The sequence below is a fragment of the Callorhinchus milii genome, unplaced genomic scaffold (genome assembly GCF_018977255.1).
Source record: "Callorhinchus milii isolate IMCB2004 unplaced genomic scaffold, IMCB_Cmil_1.0 Scaffold1, whole genome shotgun sequence".
NCBI lineage: Eukaryota > Metazoa > Chordata > Chondrichthyes > Chimaeriformes > Callorhinchidae > Callorhinchus > Callorhinchus milii.
The window spans coordinates 442591-462417 of NW_024704742.1; the positions used below are offsets into that span (position 1 = coordinate 442591).

The 19827-nt window shown below is 43.9% G+C and overlaps 1 protein-coding gene across 1 annotated transcript; it reads left to right on the forward strand.

The window, feature by feature from the left end:
• Positions 1–1354: 1354 nt before the first annotated feature.
• On the forward strand, positions 1355–11650 carry adad1 (adenosine deaminase domain containing 1 (testis-specific)). The gene is made up of 12 exons (XM_007908275.2): positions 1355–1439; positions 1947–2122; positions 4202–4390; positions 4936–5088; positions 5716–5805; positions 6568–6693; positions 7026–7152; positions 8092–8259; positions 8722–8954; positions 9408–9645; positions 10102–10234; positions 10332–11650. Exons 2-12 carry the CDS (start codon positions 1948–1950, stop codon positions 10443–10445), a joined length of 1746 nt encoding a protein of 581 aa, XP_007906466.2. The 5' UTR covers positions 1355–1439; position 1947; the 3' UTR covers positions 10446–11650.
• Positions 11651–19827: the final 8177 nt, after the last annotated feature.

Below are 19827 nucleotides of genomic sequence, written 5' to 3' on the forward strand. Positions count from 1 at the left end.
TGATTTAAAACCTTTCGAAGCTGCTCGTTCAGTGCTCCCAAGACACCATCCCCCGTGTGAAGGCGCTATATAAGTGCAGGTGGTTTTGCAGATATTGTATTTAACAGAACTACAACAACAACAACAACAAGATTCCATTTATAGAGCGCCTTTCACGGCGGGAGGACGTCCCGAGGCGCTGGACAGTTGGGTCGGGACCAGAGCATTGGGGGGGAAATGGTCAGGGTGAGGGGAGGGAAGGAGGGAGCGAGGAGGGGGGGAATGGTCAGGGTGAGGGGAGGGGAGGGAGGGAGCGAGGAGGGGGAAGAGAGGAGAGCGGAGCTGAAGGCTGAAGGTCAAAGAGAAAGGCCTTGAGACCGGCCTTGAAGGAGGAAAGGGAGGAGGCGGCGAAGACACTGGGGATGGAGTTCCAGAGCCTCGGGGCTGAAGGCCACCGATGGTCGGGCGGTTGGGGCGGGGGACGTGGAGCAGACCAGAGCCGGAGGGACGGAGGGTACGGGGGGGTAGGTGGGGGGATACTGGGGTGGGAGAGGGAGGAGGGAGCGAGGCCGGGAATGGCCGTGTGGGTGAGGATCTTGAATTCGAGCGTAGGAGCAGAATTTCCAGAAACCCAGTGATTCGAACATCGATTTGCGCTCACGACCCATTCCGGAGAAGCTCCCGGGACTGGTGAATGATTGAAGCAAACCATTGGGGGGGGTCGACAGCAACAGGTTGGGAGAAAACACAGAGGGAAACAACTTTCGTTGTGTGAATTTTTCTGTGGAGTCCTGTAGCTCAGTGGTTAGAGCACTCGCTTTGCAAGTGAGAGACCTGAGTTCAATTCCCGGCAGAGGGCGAAACCTCGGGCAAGTTTCCTTACTCCACACAGAGCCTAATAATAATCCCTCCAAAACAAAGCAATAATAAATTGGTCATTTTCAATCTACGACTGTTTGTGGGACATTGCTGTGTGCAATTGGCTGCCGCGTTCGCCCACAAATATACAGTCAATTCACTTTACAGTGTGTTCTGTGAAGCGCTTTGGGACGTCCTCCTGACGTGAAAAGCGCTATATCAAATGCAACGATTATTATTATTATTATTATTACGCAAAAACATCCACACCCGTCATTCCGGGCGGATCGTCGTGTGCTCCGGTTCCTCCCGGTCGGGGCCACCGCTGCGCAGAGCGCCGCACAAAAAAGTACACGTTGTCGTCGTCGTGGTTCCATTTCAGCGCTCACAACGGCTTAAACGATGAGAAGGAAATCCAATCGATTTGTTCCCCAATGGTTGAAGCTGTAACTGTGACGGCACATCCGGGGCTGTGGGGGTGGGGGGAGTGAGTGCGCAGGCGCGGGGGGTCAGGTGACAGGTGTGAGGGCGGGGCCTGAGGTCAGAGAGAGAGAAAGGCGCGAGAACACCACCAACTGCCGAGTGACTGAGTCAGTGAGTGAGTGAGTGCCACCAACACCCACATCGGGATACCCCCCAACACCCCCCACACATCCCCCACATACCCCCACACCACACCCCAACACCACACCCCTACACCACCCCCCAACACCCCCCACACCCCCCAACACCCCCCACACACCCCCCAACACCCCCAACACCCCCCACACCCCCCAACACCCCCCAACACACCCCCCAACACCCCAACACCCCCCACACACCCCAACACACCCCAACACCACACCCCAACACCACACCCCAACACCCCCCACACCCCAACACCCCCCACACCCCCACACACCCCAACACCACACCCCTACACCACACCCCAACAGCCCCCCCCCCCCCCGGGAATACCCCCCCCCCCAGGGACCCCCACCCCCTCCAGGGAACACCCCCCCCACCCCCACCCACACCCACACCAGGGTCCCCCCCCCCCCCCCCCCCGCTTGTTCGGGGGCCGGTGCGGGTGTACTGAGCGCTGACTGTACCGGTTGCCTTTGGTGCAGGATGTCCGGGGATGGCGCCTGGCGTAGGGGCTCCGGGGAGCCGAGCTTCGCTCAGATTCTGAAGAAGAACATCCCTCCGAAGCCGCCGGCGCCGACGCTGAGCGTGACCTTCACCCCCCAGGCCGGGGCCGCGGAGGAGTCAGACTCCGGGGTAGCCAGAGTCATTCAGCTTTCGGGTACGTTCGGAGCGGTATGTGTCCGGCCGTTCCTTCTCACCGAGCGACCGGTTCCCGCGGCGCTCCCTTCGCTGCTTCACTGTCCCGCGTTTCAAGCTGCGCGGGCGGCCCCGATTCCGACTGAGCCAGGCAACAGCGTCCGAACGCAGCAGCTGTCCACTCTCCGAAGCTTCGTCCCTCGCATCGATTGGGAGAAACGATCCACGACGCAGAAGCGCTCCTTCGTTTCCCGGCAGAGAAGTGGGAATAACACCGCTCCTGTAAATACATGTCCCGTTGATCTCCCCGTGAGCCACATTGGGACGGAACGGCTCGGCGTGCGAGTTGGGTGTGGAGTGGATCCCCGACCATGTTTCTCCCCTATCAGTCGCACGTGGGTGGATTTGCTGATGTGGCATCAGTTCCGGGCGATTAATTTGAGAGGATCGTGTATTTGAAGAAACCCGATCTGGATATCGTTTGACAACGGATTTTATTTCTGTACCGAGCGACTCTCTCGCTGGTTGAAACTCCGCTTGGTGTTCCCTCGTGTTGAGGGTGATGCTGTATTCTGTACCCGGGTGGGGGTCGGGGTCGGGGGGGGAGATGGCTTTATGTGGCACGGGATTGGCGTAACCTCAGAATTGACGATCAAACCCTGGCGTTTGATCCGACGCCTGATCACCTCGTCGAGACGTCTGAAAGCGCTTCACAGGAAACACTGTAAAGTGAATTGACTGGATTTTGTGGGTGAAACGTGTCAGCCGGTCGCGCACGGCAGTGTCCCCACAGTCTGCTGCCTTGCATGGTATAGTTTTCTGTTGCCTGCCTGGGTCCTGCTCCTGCAGGTTATTAGCAATCTTGGTCAATAAGTTTTCTCTGCAAGGTTGTGGGTTCAAGCCCCACGTTGGGACTTGGAATCCACGTGGTCCATACTGACACTCCACCGCAGGGCTCGGGATGTGCTGTATCGTTAAACCAAGGTCCTGCCTGTCTGCCTGTTCAGGTGGACTTTAATGATCCCCTCGGCACGATGAAAAGAGAAGGGAGTTTCTCTCTGCCGGTGTCCTGGCCAACAACCCCTCCCAAACAGAACTGATCACACACTCCATGGCTGTTCCAGCGCCTTGGGACGTCGTCCCGACATGAAAGGCGCTACGCAAATGTAATCTTGTTGTCGTCGTCGTATTTGTTGTTGTGTTGTTTGTGGAACACTGTTGTGTGCGAATTGGCTATCGCGTTCACCCACAAAATGCACGCAGTCACACCACTTCACAGTGGCCTGTGAAGCGCTTTGAGTCATCTCAACAATGTGTTAAGGTTTGAATTCAAGGACTATCACACAGTAATTTGGTAGAATAATTTTCCTTTTAATAATGAATGACTCATCTCTCTTTTTAATAGGTCACTTGGGTTTTGAAAATGCCGTTGAGTCTCCCTAATTGCTTTTAGCCTAGAATACTGATCTACTTATTATTATTATTAATACTGATCCAAGTTATTGTCACGGAAAGCTCTAGTCAAGTCCCCGTGTAAGCACGTCACAAAATGATGTACATTTTTTCCTTCATCCAGTTGTTTCTATTGGAGTTGGTGACTCTAGTCAGGAACCTCCAAGAGAAACAACTAGACTGAAAAAAACCCTAAAGATTATAGTAATAAAGCTACTCTTAGTATCTGCGTGACTTTATTACTAAAATATTAGAGTCTGAGACAAAAATATTAAAACTGCATGCTCTGATTTTCCTCAGAAATTGGGGAACCTATTCTCTGTGCCTGGGCATGTGCTTTTCTTCCCCTGTAACCGGCCATATAATAATCCTTGCATTTGATATAGCACCTTGTTATCAGGTCTTCGAGACGTCTCAAAGCGCTTCACAGAATGTACTGTAAAGAGAATTGACTGTATATTGTATGAACATATGCTCTTCATTTTTCCACTACTGCCCTGTGCCTGTGTCACCCTTCCCCCATGCCCAACACCTTTCTTCTCCACACCCCCACCCCCCGATTGCCAGGGTAAGTCCTCCTCCCTCTTAATTTTACTTGGATTTTCTTTCTTTATTGTTATGCCATTTAGAATTGTGTATATTTTTGCAGGGCAATATCCAAAGTCGCAGTTTGTTGAAAATGCGAAACCGCTCCCGAACACTTCACTGCCTCCCAAGAAGGTGCCTCGAGAGTTTATTGATAAATGCCGTCGTGGTGAGATCAACCCTGTTTCAGCTTTGCATCAGTTCGCACAAATGCTGCGAATGCAACTCATTTTGAAAGAAACTATAGCGACAGGCGAGTGGAATTTATTTTCTCTGTCGTATATTTACCTCCTTAGAAACCCCTCTTTGTAATCCCGCCTTCGCCAAGTTCTGACACGTGCGGTAACCCACCACCGTGCTTAAGAGTATCCAAACCAGACAGAGTTCCACATGTGAAATTTTCCCCGTGTCTGGAATGACACTCTCCCAAGAAAGATGCATTCTGCTTACCTAAGAGTATTAGATGCAGTTTGGCGAGAGCCGTGGTTTGGGAGCTCCAGAGTAGGTGTTTGGGTACTGGGGTTTAACCAGCTAAGGCTGCATAGCTTACCAGAGTGAGCGCTGTTTGGCAAGTTTCCTGCTTGCTTGTTCAGCTAAGACCACCCTACCCTTTAGGGCCTTGGCTTGCAATGTTAATGGGACCTGAGTGGAAAGAACCTCTGTCCCTAGTGACTGATCTGCCCCTCTCAAGTCCTGCTGAAGAACCAGGCTCGTGGCTCTGTCATCGTTAGTGCCTTGGACCACTCTGGGCTCGCCTCGCAGAACAGATACAAATAGATTATTTCTCTATTTTTCCAGGGAATGTTTTCGGACAGTATTTTGCCTTTTGTGCAGTGGTTGATGGCATTGAGTACAAAACTGGAATGGGTCAAAATAAAAAAGAAGCAAAGGCAAATGCTGCACAGTTAGCTCTCGATGAATTGCTGGACACCGAACTGATCAAGACTCCAAGTAAGTCTTTTATTTTTTTAAAAAATAAAGTACTGGTTTAGTGATGAAGTACACTCCTTGCTCTCTGGCAGAATTTCTACTATTCTGTCATTAAAAACATAAACTACTCCTGTATAGGTTAAGCAGCAAGGAATCTAACTTCAAAATTAGGCTATGGTGAGCAAACAAGCATATTTTTGGGGGGATGGCAGTGCTTTTGGAATTTTTGGGGATCTCAATCCTATCTCTGAAGAACTGAGGACATAATCTCTCTCTTGTCTACAAATCCCTTCACGCCCTGTCACCTCCCAATCTTTCAGACCCTTTGCCTCCGCTGCCTGGCTCTGGGCTCCTGCTCGTCCCGCTACACCATCGATGGACGTGCTTTCAGTTACTACACCCCAAATCTTTGGAACTCTCTCCCTCAATTCATCCGCCATGCCCCCTCCTTCCGCTCTTTTAGATCACGACTGATCCCCACCCCACCCCCACCCCCCCCCGGCTCAGCATCAGGTTGCGCCACCTTTAAGCGTTCAGACACTGCCGCACTTGGAGGGCGCTGTATAAGTAAGTTGTTGTTGCTGTTGGGATGCTTTTAAGATGATCATTTCATTGTTTCACATCAATATGTTGAACATTTAATTTCAGTTATCGGTCCAACTCCGATCCCTGCTGAACGAAAGGTCGTTCCTGCACCAAGTCTCCCTTCAAGGAATCAACCTTCAAAGTTAGGCTATGGTGAGCAAGAAGATTTGGATTTGTTTGGCATCTCAACCCCATCTCTATGAAGAACTAAAGACATAACCCAGAAAATGGGGGGTGTAAACTCAGTAAATAATAATAATCCTTGCATTTGATTGTACAGCCTTATCACATAAAGGCGTCTCAAAGCGCTTCACAAGTTTGTGAAGTGTAGTGAGTGCGTATTTGCGCACAGCACTGCCCCACAAAACAGCAATGAAGTGAATGACAAGTTTTATCGGGGACCTGTTGACCACAACACCAAAAGAAACTCCCTTCTCTTTCGAGTAGTGCAGATGCTTCCGATTCACGTCTCATCCTAAAATGAACCGTGTTAAATTTGTCTTGACAATTGCTACCACACAGTGTGACGACGATGATAATACTAATAATGCATCACATTTAATGAGGTGCTTTTCATATCAGGAGAATGTCTGAAAGCACTTAAGAAAATACACTGAAGTGTAGTAACTATTTTGTGGGCGAACACGGCAGCCAATTTGCACACACCAACATACCGCAAACAGTCGTGGAGTGAATGGCTAGTTTTTATTACTGTTACTATAACCTGACTCTGAGACGAGAATGCTACCAACTGAGCTCGGCTGACGCACAGCTCATCATTTGGTCAGGTTTTTCCTTCTGGACTTTAGTTACTATAACCTTGTGTTATGTTTGCCCATTTAGCAACACTGTGGATGAATTCGTTGATAAATAGCCATTTCTCCTTTTTAAATGTTTTGTTTTTTTTTCTTGTAGAAGGAAGGAATTCTTATTACATGGCGATTTCTGTTGCCTGTAAGGAGGTGTTCAGCAAGCTGACTGCTAACCACCAGGAACACCAAAATTGTGGGAATTCCCTGGCTGCTTTTGTAGTTGAAAAATGTGAGTAGAAAATTGCGAAAACTACATTTTTAAGATCAATGTGATCATTCAGTTATATAATGTTCTGCTCATTACTGGTAAATAAGGAGAAATCTTAGCCCTGCAATTTTCCTATATATTTACAAAAAAAGTTTGTATTTTCTCAAGCAAAGGAATTAGCGAAATCACTGCAATAGATTTGTGTTCTGCATCACGTATGGTGCAGTCGTCGATAGCTTCTGGCCGATAGTGGAGGCCAATTGCTCTTTACTCATTTTGCCTCAAGTGCTTTAGAAAATCAGGCTTTAAATTGCCAGGAAAATTCAAGCGACCATTTAAAATGTTTGTTTTAGTTGGACAGCCCTGTGAAGTTGTTGCAGTTGGAACTGGGGAGATAAGTTACAATGGCCCTTCTTATCCCGAAGGCCGAATAGTGCACGATTCCCACGCTGTGGTGACTGCGAGGCGCTCACTGTTGAGGTAAAGTGTCTTCTACATTAGCAAACCAGATGAGTTTTAATGAAAAGTGTAAAAGCTGCAGTTTTTCATTTTAACGACCAGCTACAAACATTTCCAAATGTACTTTTGACTCGGTTGTTATCCATATCCCCGTACCCTGGGCCGATATAAAAGTGCGGCTGCAGTTTTGTCAAGGAAGCAAACACCAGAATCCGCGACAAACCTGCAAAAAAAAAATGAAGCTTCCTCAGCGCCCGGGCCTCTCGTGCTGCTGCCGGCTGTTTACTCCACGCACCCACTGGGATGAGTGGCTCCTCCAGACGCTCATGCCTGGTGCGCAATTTTCGGCAAACATTACCGCAATTTCCCATTGACCCCGGCCATAGCTAAGGTAGATTTCTATAACTGGAAAATCTTCCGTTATGTATTGTACCAAAGGTCCTGTTCTCAATTTGTCGCCTGCTTGCTTTGCCCACCAACAGTGGGGGCTTGTGCTCTTGTTGGCATTGAAATTTACCAACTGTTTTGGAAGATGCCTGCTGTGCAGCGTTTCAAGCTGCGGTTCATTACTTGGGGAAAATAAGTTATAATCTTATAATAATCATGATCTCTGTCCGGCAAGGTGTCTGGCCGAGGTAGGTGGAGTGTCAGCTTTACTATCGCTGGCGGGCGGGCACAGCACATGTGCTCTGAAGACCCACGTAACCATCTCTGAGCTGCGTTACTCTTCTACAAGACTTTGGAACCATAGAAACAACGTTAACGGGTTGTTTCATATGGTTTCTGATCTGGCATTACTTAATATGATTCCTAATGTGCAGACCAGTCTGCCAGCAATTGATGCTTGTATTTTTTAATGAGGAGTAATGGTGTCTATGCAGTTAATCCACTTTACAATATGTTGATATCAAATGTAAGAATTATTATTATATATCTGATGTGCACTTTTATACTTTCCAGGTATCTTTACAGACACCTTCTTATGTTTTATAACAAAAATCCTGAAGTGGTGAAGCAGTCTATTTTTTGCACCAACTCTGAAGGAAAAGTTCTTACCCTCAAGGATCGGACTAACTTTCACCTTTATCTGAATCAACTACCAAAAGGTGCTGCTCAGATCAAACGGCTGTAAGTGGGAGTAATTCTAGGCTTTGTGTATGATACATGATGTGAAAGGATTATTTAACTCTGGCATTAGTCCCATAACATTGTTTGGATGAGACAGCAAACCAAGGTCTCTCTGCTTTTTGAGATGCACATTAAAAACAATTACAAAATAGTCTTAACATGCTGCTATCTGAAAAGAGAAGCGAGTTTCTCGCAGTGTTACTGGTCAATAATCCCCCAGATTTATTAAAAAAAGTCATTCCTGTTAGTAGGACGTTGTGTCACCAAAAATAGTTGCTACACTTTAGAGAAAACTTTATGAAATGCTTTGAGATGTTTCGACCCAAACCCTTGATTCCTCATTAGAAATTAAATATTTTACAGTTCAGTGTTTTTGATTTAACAAAACTGTTTCCCACTGTGATAAAATAAATCAAACGTAGAATCAAGTTGCTTTAACACCGAATGTCTTTCTTTACACAGACATCTGGCCCCTCACTCAATATCTGCGTTTCACACAAATAAAGAAATGGAGCTTCATATTGTTTTGGATGGCAACGTGTACTCCGTTAGCCACTGTAGTTCTGAAGTAACTGCAACCAGAGTATGTAGTATGTCTGCCAGTGACAAACTCACCCGTTGGGAAGTACTTGGAGTCCAAGGTGCTCTTCTCAGTCATTTCATTGAACCCATCTACATCAGCAGCATCCTGATTGGTATGTGATCTAATATCTCAAGCTGTGGAAAAAAAATCATTATGTTCCCAAATATTTTATCAAACAGCCACTTGTATTTACAATAGCAGCTTTCTTGTGGAATAATGGCGACATAGAGGGTAGATCTTAAAACTAAATACTCTGCCAGGACTGTACCTTTCAGTCTGGACTGAATGGAAATAGGAGAGGCTGTCTAATGGCGGTTTGTGATGATTGATGATTTGTGATGATTGATGATTTGTGATGATTGATGATTTGTGATGATTGATGATTTGTGATGATTGATGATTTGTGATGCTCGTTCAACACATGATTGCACTCTGGCCAATATACAACTTACAGATCTGCTCTTATCATGTGTTTTACTTAAATATTTGTATTGAAAAATGGAATTTAAAAATACCCATTCAAAAACTTGCAAAATCACTTTGTAACTTTCATTTGATCTTCTAGGTGATGTAAATTGCATTGACACACGAGGAATGGATATAGCGATTAAACAGCGTGTAGATGACTCACTAACTTCAAAGCTCCCTAACTTGTACATTGTCAACAAACCTCATATTTGCCTGACAGAAGTTGCGTATCCCTCACAGGCAAATACGGTCAATAAAATGCTCAGTCTGAATTGGTCTCAGTCAGATGGTTTATTAGAAATTGTGAATGGTGTGACTGGAAAGATTGCTGAAAGGTAAGGTGCTCTCAACATGTAATATTGTCTCACTTACCGTTGTCTTTGTATTCCATCTATTTATCCTACAATATCACTCCATTCAGAATGTGAGAATCTTCACAAGCTATCAACTGTTGACCTATTCACATCAAAATTCTGCGTAACTTCTGGACTTTGTATTCTGCTGATCATTAAATACAGTAGTTGTGGTGGATAAGTGTCCATAATGAAGTATTTTAACCTCTAGCTACACCGACCTTTATTATAATAGCAAATAATGATTCTTACGTTTGTATTAGAAGGAAATTATATAAATCCTGGGACCTGATAATTAAGACCCTTTATCACTGATACTGAAGCTATTTAATCCCTTTGCTCAGCCTTTCGGTCTTTCAGTATTGTAATTCTAAACAGATGTGTGGATGAAGTCATTATTATCCATTTCAAAAAAGCGATTTGTTTTTTGCTTTACAGTTCACCATTTAAAAGTGGCGCCTCCATGACTAGTCGTTTATGCAAAGCTGCCATGCTGAGTCGCTTCTATCTTGTTGCTAAAGAAGCGAATCGAGAAGATTTGTCCACAGTTGCAACGTATCATGTAGCAAAGGTAAAGCTCACTTCCTGCTTAACTCTACACTGAAAATGCTGCCCAATTAAAATGTCTAATCAGTTTTTAAAATGCAATTTGTTTTCATTCCTTCCAGATGATGGCAAAATCGTATCAAGAAGGAAAAACATTGCTGAAATCATCCTTGGAACAGCATGGATTTGGTATTTGGCTAGTAAAGAATCCAAATGATGAACAGTTCCATATGTGAAGACCAGGATTGTTTGTTTCAAATCCTGGTTTCTCTCTGTTCATCTGCAAAAGAAAATGGCCTTCAACAGAAGTAGTTTAAAAAAAAGGAACAGAAAGAAGCTTGAGGGTGTCAGCTCTGGAGTGTTCCTACCTAGAACTATTAGTAGCTAAATCATTCCTTTTTTTTTCTAGGATTTTTTTTAATATACACAAAGCATGGCACGTTAGTGTTCAGTGAACAAATTATAAAGAACTTTCTGAAAACATTACTCATTATTACTTGCTGTAAAATACTACAGAAGTAAAATAGTAATGACTAGATAGGTTCCAAGTATTGAGTGCCAGCCAACTTACTTATTGGATCTTCGAAATGTGTTCTTGTACATATTGTATGTAGTTTAGTAGTGCAGTCTTGCATTATTACAGGATTTACCAGCAGTGCTGCAGAGTATGCCTTAAGGGATTGATAACTGAAGATTCCAAACATTTGTGTGTCTTTCATAAGAAATCAACAATTGCCTTGTGCACACTAAATATTACCGCACCTGAAAGTGAGTACGTGTATTGTGGTTTGTCTACATGCTTTGACACGGGAGATTTGAATCTTGCATCAGAGGCTAATTTTTTTTTCATGACCTAACAAGTGGTGTACTTGTTGCCTCGAGGACCAGAATGCACCTTCATTCGTTTACTGGAAAATAAATGTATGGTTTGGTGTGTTCAAAAGGCGACTTCTCAAGCGACAGATTGTAGCCCACTAGCCACATCTTGGCTATGTCGAAAAGCCCAATCTCTACTTGACATCACCTGAAAGTAGCACAATTTGGTGAGATGGTAATGTATGGAATAAGATGTGTAAACTTGTGTTCTACTGCTGCATAGAGCAGCACATTTGAGCACCAAAAGTCTTCTTCCCCTCTTAAATATAACCAGTCCCTTTTTTTCTCTCTCTCCTCTGCACAGAAAGAGAATTGGATCAATCTTATAAAACATATCCAGGGTTTTTTTTTAAGGTGCTGAAGCTGCTCTCACCAACAATTTGTATTTCAAGGCAAAAACAACCCATTAGTAAACCCTCGGTTTAATGTCTCATTAGTAAGCCAAGTGAAATTTCGCAGATAAGGCAAGAGTCTTAATGTGACAATCCAGAATGTCAGCCATGTGTTTGTGTACCACTGAAGTGAAGGATTCAGAAAATCAACTCTCTAGATTTCAATACTCCAGCCTCCTCATGATTTAGCTTTCTTTGGTTACATTGAAAGAAAAGTTTGCATTTAAAGGAGTACGAAAAAGAAGACTCTCAAAAGTACTTTTCTGATGCTCGTGACAACAGCCTGTAAGGTCTTGGCTGTAACTGGTTTGAGACCCCATTCTGCTGAGTTCCTGGGATCAGCTGCAGGGCCTGTAAAGGGAAAGGTACACTGGAAACTGGAAGAGTTCTCTCAAACGAAAGAAAAAAATTGAAATCTCCCAAATTGACTGCCGTTGGGTTCTTCCATGACAGCCAGTCAAAGGTAGTGAATGTTGACATCAGCGTGGAAGCAGGCATCTGCCAAATGTTCTTCAATGCAGAGTTGCATGGTTTGTGAAAGAAATTAGGAAGGAAGAGGTATTTGAACTGGTATAAGCAAGGCAATAATAATAATAATGATAATCCTTGCATTTGATACAGTGCTTTTTACGTCTTCTCGACGTCTCAAAGCGCTTCACAGAATAGACTGTAAAGTGAATTGACTGTATATTTGTGGGTGAAACGCGGCAGCCAATTGCGCACAGCAGCGTCCCCACAAACAGTCGTGGATTGAGAATGACCAATTTATTATTGTTTTGTTTTGGAGGGATTATTATTAGATGTGTGGAGTAAGAAAACTTGCCCAAGGTCTCGCCCTGACCTGCCTGGAATTGAACCCAGGTGTCTCGCTTGCAAGGCAAGTGCTCTAACCCCTGAGCTACAGGGATAACTTCACAACCATATCATAAACTTGTTCTGTGTGATAATTAACGCAACGGACATGTCCAAAAATAAATGGCAAATTTCTTGCTGTTTCCTAATTAAAGTTAGTGACTGTACCATCGCCTCACGTATGTTAATCCCATCTGCCATTGTTTGCTCTCTCCTTATCTGCTCAAATGTGCCATTCCAGAGTGTCTTGTCACTGCAAGAGAAGAGACTGACTTCATTCAGTTGATTTCTTTTTCTACAATGTTGAAATTTCAATTTTTTAGTGTTAAAATAGTTTAAAATTGGTACCGAGTTACTCTGCTCTCCCATGGCCCAGCACAATCTTCAACACTATTTTAATGTTGGCACTCGATATTTCAATACTTTTAGAAGAGGAAAACTGCTGAATCAATTCTCGTACACTGACAATCTAACTCTGGAGCAGCAGATTCAAGCAGGGCAGAAGGAAAGAAGCGTTAAACATGGTAGCTGGGGGTGTGGAGAGATGGAAGATCTAATCTTAATTAATAATTAAAAGCTCTTCACAGGATATCCTGTTCAGTGGATTCACTGTATTTTGTGGATGAAACACAGCAGCCAATGTCGCACAAACAGCTGTGAAGCGAGTGACCAATTTTATTTGGAGTTTTGTTGGCCAGGACACCGTGAGAAACTTCCTTCTCTTTTCGAATAGTGCCATTGGATCTTGAACATCCACCTGAACAGGCAGACGGGACCTCGGTTTAATGTCTCATCTGAAGTATTCCGCAGTATTCGAAAAGAAGGGAATTTCTCCTGTTTTTTGGGGGGTAGTGTTTCCTCAAATTCTCGGTTGTTAATGGAACATCGGTGGGTGCAAATTGACTGCCGCGTTCACTTACAAAATACAGTCAGTTCACGTTTCAGTATACCCTGTGAAGTACTTTGTGACCTTCTGACATGGAAGCCAGGATATCAATGTATTATCATTTATTATTTAAGGAGTTCTGTGTAGGCTCTGTTGTGTAACAAACTCCTTGTGGAACATGTTATAAAATGTACTGCACATGAGCTACCTCACCCTAGTTTGACAGGCATGGTAATGACACGTCTGTGATAGGCATGACAATACATCCGGTGTAGAGCTCGAGTGTTTGACACCCCAACGTCAGATCTGAAATTGACCTAATCACATTCATCAGCTGTCAGTTCGATGCCTCAATGAGCAAAGACACACTCAGCCAATAATCAGGATAATCTGTTGTTGAATATGGTCCTGCCTACAAATTGGTAATAAGAGTTTGCATTTTTATAGGATTTTATCACTTTGAAATTGATGATTATTTAGTGACTTTTTCTGGGCAAACTCAGTAACCATCTGCACCATTGCAGGCCCCTGTAGCACAGTGGTTAGCTGCTTTCCTCGCAAGCGAGAGGACCCGGGTTAGATTCCCGGCAGGGTGAAACCTTACGCAAGTTTCCTTACTCTCCCTGCCACTGTTTACGTAGCAGTAAGTAGGAAAGTTATTAGTTGACTGGTGGATCGTTTTTTTTTGCAGGTAATAATCCCTTTGGTTGTTCAAACCACAACTGTTTGTAAGACACTGCTGTGTGTAATTGGCTGCCGCAGTTGGTTTCGCCCACAAAACATACAGTCAATTCACTTTGCAGTATATTCTGTGAAGCGCTCTGAGATGTCTCGACAATGTGATAAGGCGCTGTATCAAATGCAAGGATTATTATTGTAACCACGAGATGAATGACCAATTCATTGTTGGCAGGACTTCCAAAGAAAATTCCTATCTCTTTCGAATGGTGTCGCAAGACCTTTAAAGATCTTGGTTTAATGGCTTAGCCGAAGAATGTGTCAGAGGTGTAATCTTTGTCTTAAGCCATTAAACCAAAGTGGAGTGTCAGTACAAAGGGGAGTGTCAGTCTAGAAACTCACTACAAAGTGGAATGCCAATCTAGAAAATTAGCTCTAGTCCCATACATGTAGCATGAACCCAGAACCTCCTGACGCAGAATGAGAGTGCAGCCCAGAGCTAAACCGATGGTAAAATTAGTCATTTCATTTGTTTTCCTTTCAAAATTGCTGGGGTTGTAGGTTTTCACAGACAGTTACAGTTGCAACTGTTTTCACAGTTGCAGTTACATGTATTTAGGCCAACAAATGGACCTTTTGTAACCTCAGCCTCGAGCGTTGCTTTAAGATATGCAAACTGTTCTCATTTTCGTGTGTGTGTGTGTTAGCAAGTTTTATGATGGATATCCAAAATGATTGCCCCCTTATTAGCATTCTACCCAGGAAGGAAGGTGATGTTAACGGTAATTGACTGATATTTTTGTTGACCCCTTTCTCCTGACCACTCAGTTTTGTTTTTTTTGTTAAAACTAAATAAACAATCTCAAAAGTAGACCATTGGCAGTGAAAGCTTCACAAGTTGCATTTGTTGATTTTCATCAGTATGTCATAATAGTAAGTTATTTTTTGTGTTTGGTATTTTGAGTAAGTCGGTACACTACAGCTATGTGTTGATCTGGAAATCGTATCACCTCAGTGCATCCATTAGATGGCATCTGATTCACTAGTAAAGTGGGGTGTCAGCTTAGAAAATGAGCGTAAGTCCCAAACATGTAGAATGAACCCACGACCTTCACACCCAACATTTGATCTGGCTGTACTCGCAATTAATTGCCGGTCTACAAGACATATTTACAAGTGACCACTCTGGAGAAGTCAGGACGCACCCACAGCGTTTCGAAAGACCCTTTCCCCTCCCTCCTTTCTCACGCAAAACCTTTTTAAAAGTTATATAACGTGTAACAGTTGCATCCTAGACGCAGTTTAAATTTAGAAATGATTGAAGAGGAATTCTCCGGATACGTCGGAGCGGCTTGCGACCCTGTTCACAATGCTGATTGATGTGAAACTGAGTTGTGCATCCAACAATCATGGCCCAATGGATATCTGTTCCCTTTGCTCAGTGGCACAGGTCTGTTGTGCCTCCCCCTGTGACTGACCACTATTAGTGGCCAAACCTTCAGCCACTATACCAATAACCTCCGGAACCCCTTGCCTCCTCTTCATCTTTAAAGCCCACCTTAAGATCCACTATTTCGACTGCGCCTATGGTCACCTCACCCTGCGCCTTCTTCCTTGCTCGGCATCACTTGTGCAGCTCTCCTACCTGAATGGTGCTATATGAATGCAAGTTATTGTTGGCAGGAGTGTGATCCACTTTCCCCAAACAAGAGTTTTGGTCAGAGCACTCGCCTCGCAAGCGAGGGGACCCGGATTCGATTCCCAGGCAGGGTGAAACCTTCGGTAAGTTTCCTACGTACACGTGTTTCTTGTTGACCTAGCAGTAAGTGGGAACCCGGTTGTTAGTCGATCAACAGACCGTTTTGCTGGGGTAATATTCCCTTAAAAATTATTTGGTCATTCAATCCACTGCTGTGCTCAATTGGCTGCCGGGTTTTACCCACAAAATATGCAGTCAATTCACTTTATTGTATATTCTGTGAAGCGCTTTGAGATGTCTCAAAAAGGCTAAAAGCGTTGTTTCAAACGTCTCAAAGAGTGTCAACAACGTCTCAACACTATTAAATGCAAGAATTATTATTAATGAAGCCAATTGTAGTGACACCCTTAAAGAACCATTCCTTTAGCTGCTGCATGTCAGGGAGAATTTATTCAATTGGTAAGAATCCAAAGGTACATTGCAAAAAAATTGTGCATCTAGAAAAATGGTGTAAAGGCCCTTAACAGCTGAAACTACCTCCTTGATCCATTTACAGAACTGTTAAATCTAAAGGTTCTACAGGAAGGCCAGGGTCAACCAACCTTCAGTCCTCATCAAAACAATTTCCACTTCAGAATGGATCAAGGATGTTCTCCTGATTGTAATGGTTACTCTGACTCACTGGATAGCAACACTTGTCACAAACCTAGTAATCGGGTTTCCCCTCCCCAAAGGCCAATGAAATCCAAAGAGAGACCCTGTTGAGTACAACCGTAACTCAGAAACCTCTCAAGGATTGTCCAAATGGCTTTTTGTGCCTCTATGTTTGACATTGATGCTAGTATTTACATCAGCCTTTGGATCACATCCAAAACTGAGGCTGTTTTCAGGTCATTACATTGACAGATGAAATTCAGCTTCAAAGGTTTATTTTATCTCCTCCGAGACTGAAGATGGGCATATAGGCTATATAGAAGGGTAGAATGTGTTCTCTATGAAATATAAGCATACTATACTACTAACGTTCCAAGACCATTGCTTTTTTTTTCACAGTTTCAATATAGTTCAGTATATCAGTTAATTGGAATTCGGTGATTGAGGTTGATTCCATTATATGTCTGGACGATTAGTTTGTTCAGTGCTCCTTCCTTGACTTTCAGCTTCTTACATATGAAAGAACGTGCTTTTTATAGTGCCTCATCTATAAATGTCTCCAAAACTTGACAATACTGTCTAATGTCGTGATTGTTTTGCAGACAAATGCGGCACCTACTTTGCCTGACTGTCTTTATTGAAGTTATTTCGTGACTGTTTATCTCACTTGTGGTGCATGAAGCAGAATATTGCAGATTACCACGTGCAGCAGTTTCCTCCAGAATCTGGCCCTCCTATTTCTTTGTATTGCTGTAAAAATTTCTGACAAGCTCTGCTGACAACATTTCTACCCTGACTTGTGCAGGGCATGGACAGTGCTTCATTTCCTGCTTGTTTAGGTGCTTATCTGTATATATTACAACTGTAAGATTCAGGTGTTTTAACATGTGTCAACATTAGAAAACACAGTGTTAACGGGTAGATAAATAAAATTAACAGCACCAAACTTTAACGTTCTGAAAATTGCCCTAAACTGCAATACATTTTTTTTTGTAAAAGGCACTCTATAAATGTAATTTTGTTATTGTCGTTGTTGTTGTTTTAGTTAGCCGGGTGGGAACCCATCACCGCGCTTAAGAGTATCCAAACTGAGAATTCCATGCGTCCCACCCTACACATGAAAATTCCCACAGATACTTATTAGACTGGAATGTGCGTTCTCTCCCTGAAGGGACACAGGCTGCCTGCCTAATTCAGGAGAGTATTTGGCACAGGTTGGTGAGAGCCAAGGCTTGGGGACTCCATAGTGTGTGTTGAGGTTCTGCTATAGTCTAACCAGCTGAAACTACACAACTTGCCACTCGAAGCACTGTCTGGCAAGTGTTCCTGCTGCGTGTCCAGCCTAAACCACTCTACCTGCGAGGGCTTTGGCTCGCAGGATTAACAGGAGCTGAGTGGGAAGAGTCCATATACCCAGTGACTGGTCTGCCTTTTAAGTCCTGCCAATGAGCCAGGCTGGCTGGGCTGTCATCGGCAGTGCTCTGGAGTACTGCGGACCCGCCTGGCTCAGGAAGTGGACTACCGAGACCGCCACAGAGGGCTGGCTCGATTCTGACTTCCTGTTGCCAAACATGTTACCTTGCGGACCGTTCAATTGGCTTACCTTACCTCCTCCCCAAGGAGCACAGTCACCAGTTGGTTATTTGACATCTGACAAGAGCAGGTTTGAGCCCTCACAAGGTGCAATACTTATTGCGTAGCTAATGAATAGAAACGTACCCTTTAAGCAGCGCTAACTGCAATGCATTCTTAAGAGGCATCCAGGCAGTAATTTCATAGATACTGTATTTGCAATACGTGTTCACGCTGAGCTACCTTGCACTATTTAAGATTAGAAGGAATGGTGTAAAAGATTCATAAAATACTGCTCAGTGAATGGCTCTAGGGGTTTATGCATGTGTTTGAGAATAGATACCTTGATTGTAATATAACAATACTTTTTGCAGTTGTTTAGTGATGTTGTTTCTCTTTTTTTATATAGAGTTTGGCCAATACACAGGAAATGCAGTGTGCTTGCTTCCTGTCGTGAGACATGTTAAATTTGAGTTTCGTAATTGTAAGCTGAACAGTTTTTAAGGAACATTTTTAGTTCTTTTTACGTGATCAGTCTAGCCACACAGAGTTGTATAATTTTGGGAGGGTTATTTTAGCCGTTTATCTTAAGCAAATACCGCTGAGGATGTCTTTCACCTTTCTTGCTTCTGATTCTCACAGGAAAAGACCTTGTCTTAGAGGTTTAGAAACTAGCCACAGGAAATGGCTACTTATGTTTTGCTGTTTTGTTTAGGTAGATTGTGTGCAACCAATTTGTTTTATTTGTTTGCGGGTACCATCTCACGAGTTTTGCAAGGGTTGTTTTCTAAATTCTATCGTGGACAGAGATTTTGAAAGGTGCACTTTAATTTTGTTTGGGGATTATTTTGTATGCATTGCTATGGAGTGTTTTTAACACAACACATAAGGACAGCCAAAAGGGAGTTGACGTTAAGATGGTTGAGGAGAAAGGAGACTAAAAGTACGGTTGAAAAGAAGGTAAGTAATAAAAATAATTGATTTATAAGACACATGGATCGCAGTAGAAAAAGTAAAATATAATATATATTCACGTTGAATATGTATACTATGTGGTAAAGGCCATTGCAGATATAATGTTATTCTTTACTGATGTAATTTCCAGAAAATGCAATCACTTTTGTTCAGTGAATAGTGTCATTGAATAATACAACAATGATTTACATTTTTGTAGTGGCTTTCACCTTGTTAGAACATCTGAAAGCACTTTACAAAGCTGACTGGAAGCTGAGTGGGGTGGGGGGTGGGGGGAGAAAGGCAGCTGAAAGTGCAGTTGAAATGATGGGTCTTAAAGCAGGGAAGTAGAGGGTGATGTGGAGCGAAGTCCACGATGGAGTTCCAGAGAGTGGGTGCAGAAGAGCTGAGAGCTCACCCACCAATAGTGGAGCAGATCAGGTTGGGGACATGAAACTGGATGGTGTTCGCTGAGTGGAATGCGCTGCTGGGACAATGAGGTCACAAAAGTTGAATGAAGCTGTGCACGGATTCAATAGGATCGTGAATTCGATCTGCTGTGAGTTGGGGAGCCAGTGAGATGGGGATGATGGGCTTGTGGAGCCTGGTATGGAAGGGGACATGGGCGCATTTATATAGTGTCGTTCACGTCGAGAGGACATTCCAAGTCAGTGGACTGTCATTCATCGCGAGGCTGAAGAGGTAGAGGTGGAGATGTGCAATGTGGAAGAGGTGGGGCAAAGCCGAGAGAGTGTGAGGGCGGATGTACAGTGAGGGGTGGTTTTGATAGAATGCTGAAGCACAGACGGAGGCTATTTTGCCTGTGCCAGTTCTCTCAAGCTTTCCGTTTAGTCTCATTCTTTACTCCATTCCAATCAGGTGTTAGTCTGGCATAGATGGCTAGGGCTTTCTTTTGTAGTAGTAATAATAACAGTAGCAATCCTTACATTTGGTATAACAGCTTATTGCAACATTGAGACGTCTCAAAGCGTTTCACAGAATATATTGTAAAGTGAGTTGACTGTGTATTTTGTGGGCAAAACATGACAGCCAAT

What these genes read in the sequence shown, in the direction of transcription:
- adad1 (XM_007908275.2), top strand. Translation starts at nt 1,948, where the DNA reads ATGTCCGGGGATGGCGCCTGGCGTAGGGGCTCCGGGGAGCCGAGCTTC. An exon ending in GAAAGAAACTATAGCGACAG is followed by an intron (nt 4,391 to 4,935) that starts GCGAGTGGAATT and finishes CTATTTTTCCAG; the next exon opens with GGAATGTTTTCGGACAGTAT. An exon ending in CATCAGCAGCATCCTGATTG is followed by an intron (nt 8,955 to 9,407) that starts GTATGTGATCTA and finishes TTGATCTTCTAG; the next exon opens with GTGATGTAAATTGCATTGAC.